Source organism: Stegastes partitus, unplaced genomic scaffold, assembly GCF_000690725.1.
Source record: "Stegastes partitus isolate 25-593 unplaced genomic scaffold, Stegastes_partitus-1.0.2 Scaffold2783, whole genome shotgun sequence".
Lineage (NCBI taxonomy): Eukaryota > Metazoa > Chordata > Actinopteri > Pomacentridae > Stegastes > Stegastes partitus.
This window is the reverse complement of record NW_007580514.1, coordinates 39,622-44,216: the sequence shown is the minus strand read 5'-3', so window position 1 is coordinate 44,216 and position 4,595 is coordinate 39,622. Positions and strand designations below refer to the sequence as shown.

At 36.1% G+C, this 4,595-nt stretch overlaps 1 gene segment (V, D, J or C); it reads right to left on the bottom strand.

Moving 5' to 3' along the window:
• Positions 1–909, bottom strand: part of LOC103375689 (Ig kappa chain V-IV region S107B-like) — a gene marked incomplete at its 3' end in the record, with an annotated part of 3,022 nt that extends 2,113 nt beyond the window's left edge. The window contains 1 exon segment of the V gene segment in view: positions 855–909. Within this exon segment, the coding sequence occupies positions 855–909 (55 nt within the window).
• Between the last annotated feature and the right edge of the window lie 3,686 nt (positions 910–4,595).

Below are 4,595 nucleotides of genomic sequence, written 5' to 3'. Positions count from 1 at the left end.
AAAACATTCATGTTCCCACAAACACATTCAGGTTGGTGGAGAATTTAGTAACACAGACTGTTATCTGTTGTTGGGATGGAAATAGAAAACTACAAATTCACACAGCTCCTCAACTCTGACCATATTTCAATAATAGATTCACTTTTATAACATTATAACACAAACACTTCAAAACAATTCTACAGGTTGATTTTTAATCTTCTTTTTGATTTCTCATGCTGTATATTAATAGAAACATTTTTTCAGCATTCAGTCGGACACATCTGGTATTTTTGGAAACTTTACAATCTGCACTCGAGTTGATCATAAACATGTGTTTCATTTCCTTTACTTCTACTTCACGATCTTTATTTAGAGGTTTTGGTTTTTAAACATAGACTCATTTAGATTTTGATAAAATATCTGTTTAGTTTCTTATTCAAAATATCAAATTGTTTTTCTGTTTGTCTTTCGAGTGTTGAAATGTATTTACTTTTGGTAATTCTGTCATTTACACCAAATAGGCAAGTTTATTTGTATAGCACAATTCGTACCTGAGATCATTCAAAGTGCTTCACACAAAGTGTAAGAAGACAGATAAAATCAGTCCACAGAACATAAACACAATTATTAATTAATTACATTAAAAAGCAAAGAGGCACATAAAATCAATCCATAAAAACATAAATATAATCATGAATTAGAAGAGAACAGATAAAATACCTTAAGTTGTCATATGCACAACTAAATAGAACTGTTTTCAGCCTGGATTTGAACATTGTCAGAGTTGAAGCCTGTCTCACATCTTCTGAAATCCAGTTCCAGATTAGAGCTGCATAAAACTGGAACGCAGCTTCACTGTGTTTAGTCCTGACTCTGGGCACCAGCAGGAGATCCTCCCTGAGGTTCTCCGAGCCCGAGATGGTTCATATGGCACTAACATGTCAGAGATGTACTTTGGTGCTGGACCATGAAGAGATTTGTACACAAGCAAAGCTGTTTTAAAGTCAATTCTCTGAGCGACAGGTAGCCAGTGCAGAGACTTGCACTGTAAAAAATAAATTAACATTTTTAACATTTTTAACTGTATCACTTGATCATATCCATTTGACACGTATTTTATTCTTCATATATTTCTATCATCTGAATTTTCTGCTGCAGTTACACAATATTTGAGTTTCCTGATCTGTCATTAATGTCTCTCATTCCAGCTGTCACATGTCAACATGTGTCCATAAAGAAGTGTCTGCATGATGCTGCAGCTGCAGTCAGGATTATCAGTGCTACACTGCTGCCCTCTAGTGGCTGCAAACACACACTGCATCCAGTCTTCTTCTACTGCTGATACAAGGACCAGACATTAATGTCTTTCATCATTCATTCATCTGATGGAGATCAAACTGCATGTTTAATAAACCAACAGTCAAACACTAGATGATATCCAACACTTTGTTTCAGGCTCTTTAGAAGTTTGGATTCTTCTCCATCAGCATCAGGAGGCGTCTGATGGTCCCACATTCTTCTGCAGCAGGACAACAAGCCCAAACATCCAGCCAGACTCATAAAGATCCATCTGCAGCCACAAGAAGAACCAGGAGTCCTGCAGCAGATGGTCTGAGCTCAAAGATCCTGATCTCAAAGATCCTGATCTCAGCATCATGGAGTCAGTCTGGGTCACATGAAGAGACACTGAGACACACTGAATCCACACAACTGTGACAAGTTCTCCAACATGCTGGACACACCTGACCTGCCACAGACCCAGGAGTCCAAGAATCTGAACAGCTGCAGAGGGACACAAAATGACCTGAAAGAGACACAAAATGACACAAAATGGTGGAAGACAGCCACAAATGGATGCAAGAGGCTCAAAACAAGCTCCAAACCAACAACTCAGAAGCATCTTGACTTTTTCCCACTTGCTCTAATATTGTGGACCAATAGCACTGAACCACGACCAGGCGGTGAGAGGCGCTAAAGCAGAGTTTATGTCTAACCTTGTCTCTGACAGCAGTTACAGGCCTCAGGTTCTCTTTTCTTCTGATTGAACTCTTCACTGTTTCACTTCATTCANTGTCTAACCTTGTCTCTGACAGCAGTTACAGGCCTCAGGTTCTCTTTTCTTCTGATTGAACTCTTCACTTCTGATCTCCTCCACTTTGATCTGAAGTGAATTTATCTCCACTGAGCCGTCTGGATGTCTTTGTACCTGCACTGACTCACCACAGGATGGTGTTCCTTCTCATTGCTTCTTGCTTTCAGCAACAGGCAGCAAAAATAAAGATAAAACATCTCCATCGCACAGCTTCAGTGTCGCTGCTTCATTGATTTAATATTTAATCACAAACTTAATTGAAAAGTTTCAGGAGATTTGATGTAGAAATGAAGGTGTAGCTGATATGGTGTTTTGTAGAATCTAATGTTGAAGTTGTGAGGTTTTACATTGAGAAGGACAGTTGTCAGTTTGAAATGAAACCATCTCAGAGCAGGTTTACTGTGTAACATGTGATGTGTTGGTGAAGGTCACTTGATCAGAAGTGACTGCAAACTGAAACACTGCACATCAAATGATGAACAGTGAGAACAAAATATTAACATTTAACAGTTTTGTCCCAGCATTCCTGTCTTGCATCATTTGCAGTAGCTTTTAACCGTCATACATTTTTCTATTCCTCATTGTTCTCCATTTAAACAATTTGTTGACTGAAGCAGCTGCAGACGATCGTTTCACTTTGTGCAGAAGAAGAGTCACATGACGTGTTAAACGTCTCCTTTAATGTTAACAGAGTCTGAAGCAGAAAGCCCGAGTTACAAAAAAAAGTTGAGAACCACCTTCATGATACCTGTCATCTCTGATTGGGACTTTAGTTTCTGTGGAGCCAAGTTACACAAAGACAGCCTGGATATGTCAAACTTGCTTCATGATACAGCACCTCAGCCTCACTGATTAAAGTTGACCTTTTGTTACTGTAATTTATCTGTCAGGTCCTCCACCTCCACTTCTGCTTAGTTGGCAGCTCTCCCTCTTCCTCCTTCCCTTTTCCCTCCACGTGGACACAAATGGATGTTTGTGGATGTTTGAGCGTCGCTCACCTGTCTCTGACTGCCTCCATCTACCATAAAACACTGGCTCAGTTTAGCGGCTATTTGAAGTCCTTTTAAATGCAGATACCATTTGTAGTGAACCTTTAGCATCATCAACAGTATAATCTGGTTGGTGCAATAGTATATGTAGGTGGAGTATCTGTCAAATCAGTTAACGTGTATTTAAACAGCCACATGAAACACAAGAACCTGGATACAAAGAACTGATGTCGTCCCACAACCACATGCAGATAAAACAAACGTTAAGAGACTAAATGAGATGAAGAGTGACAGAGAAAGTTCTNCAGGGAGCTCTTCCCCTCCAGGTGGGCTCTGGATGCTGCTGGGTACACGCTCACCACGGGCTTCACTACCTGCTCATCTGGAGGTGGACAGCAGCAGCAACAAGAAAGTTAGATGGTCACTTTATTTGTGCAATATTCTATAGTTAATACTTTTCATAAAATAATATAATTGGAGGTGAACAGCAGCAGCAAGCAGCATAAAAATACAAGTAAATAGATAGATAGATAGATAGATAGATAGATAGATAGATAGATAGATAGATAGATAGATAGATAGATAGATAGATAACATAATATAATATCATAATTACTAAAAAAACAGAATTTTATGTAATATTTGAATTTCTATCTGATATAAAACATTTACCTCCTACTACTTTCATTAAAGATGTGAAATTATATTTGACATCATATGAATTTCATATTTATATATCATTTATTAAAATAATGATCCATGCATGTTTAGATGATGTCTAATATGATATGAACATGAAATATAAAAACAAATTTATGCTTCTAAAGTGTTTCATTTTCATATTCAGTGTCTGTTTTTATCTGTGGATTCAAATATTTTAAATTAAAAGATGCATCATCATAGAACGAATAATCATAATTAATTTAATTTTAAACAAATAAACAATAAAGTTGTGCTTTCTGTTGCATGTTTTTATAAATAAATAAATATCAAATTATGATTTCACAAATACATGTAAATAAAATATCAACAACAATAAGATCTGTCTAATATGAACAAGGAATTATACATTATTTCAACCAAAATGTTGTCAGTTAAATGTGTTTATCTTACATGTAAATAATATTCATTAAAAATATCAATTATATTGACTCTATGTTCACATCTGTTTTATGTATTGACACATGATCAGTTAAAACTCGTCACCATACGAAAAATAATTATCAAGGACTAAACTGATAATATTAATTATTCTATACAATTCAGTGACATTTATCAAGAAATAATATCAAATATATATCTAATATCTGTATAATAATAAATTCTGTGTAACATCAGTTTTCTTCTTCTGTTCAGAGACCAAGAGATGCCACAGAATCAAACTCTGAATAAATAAAAACACAAAATAACTCTAACATCACTAATATTTGCAGAAATAAAGAATAACTTTAGTTGTTCAGTGAGATTTCAACATGTTTTCACACATTATTGAGCTTTTCTTATGTAACAGTGGCTGCAGATGAATCCTCCAC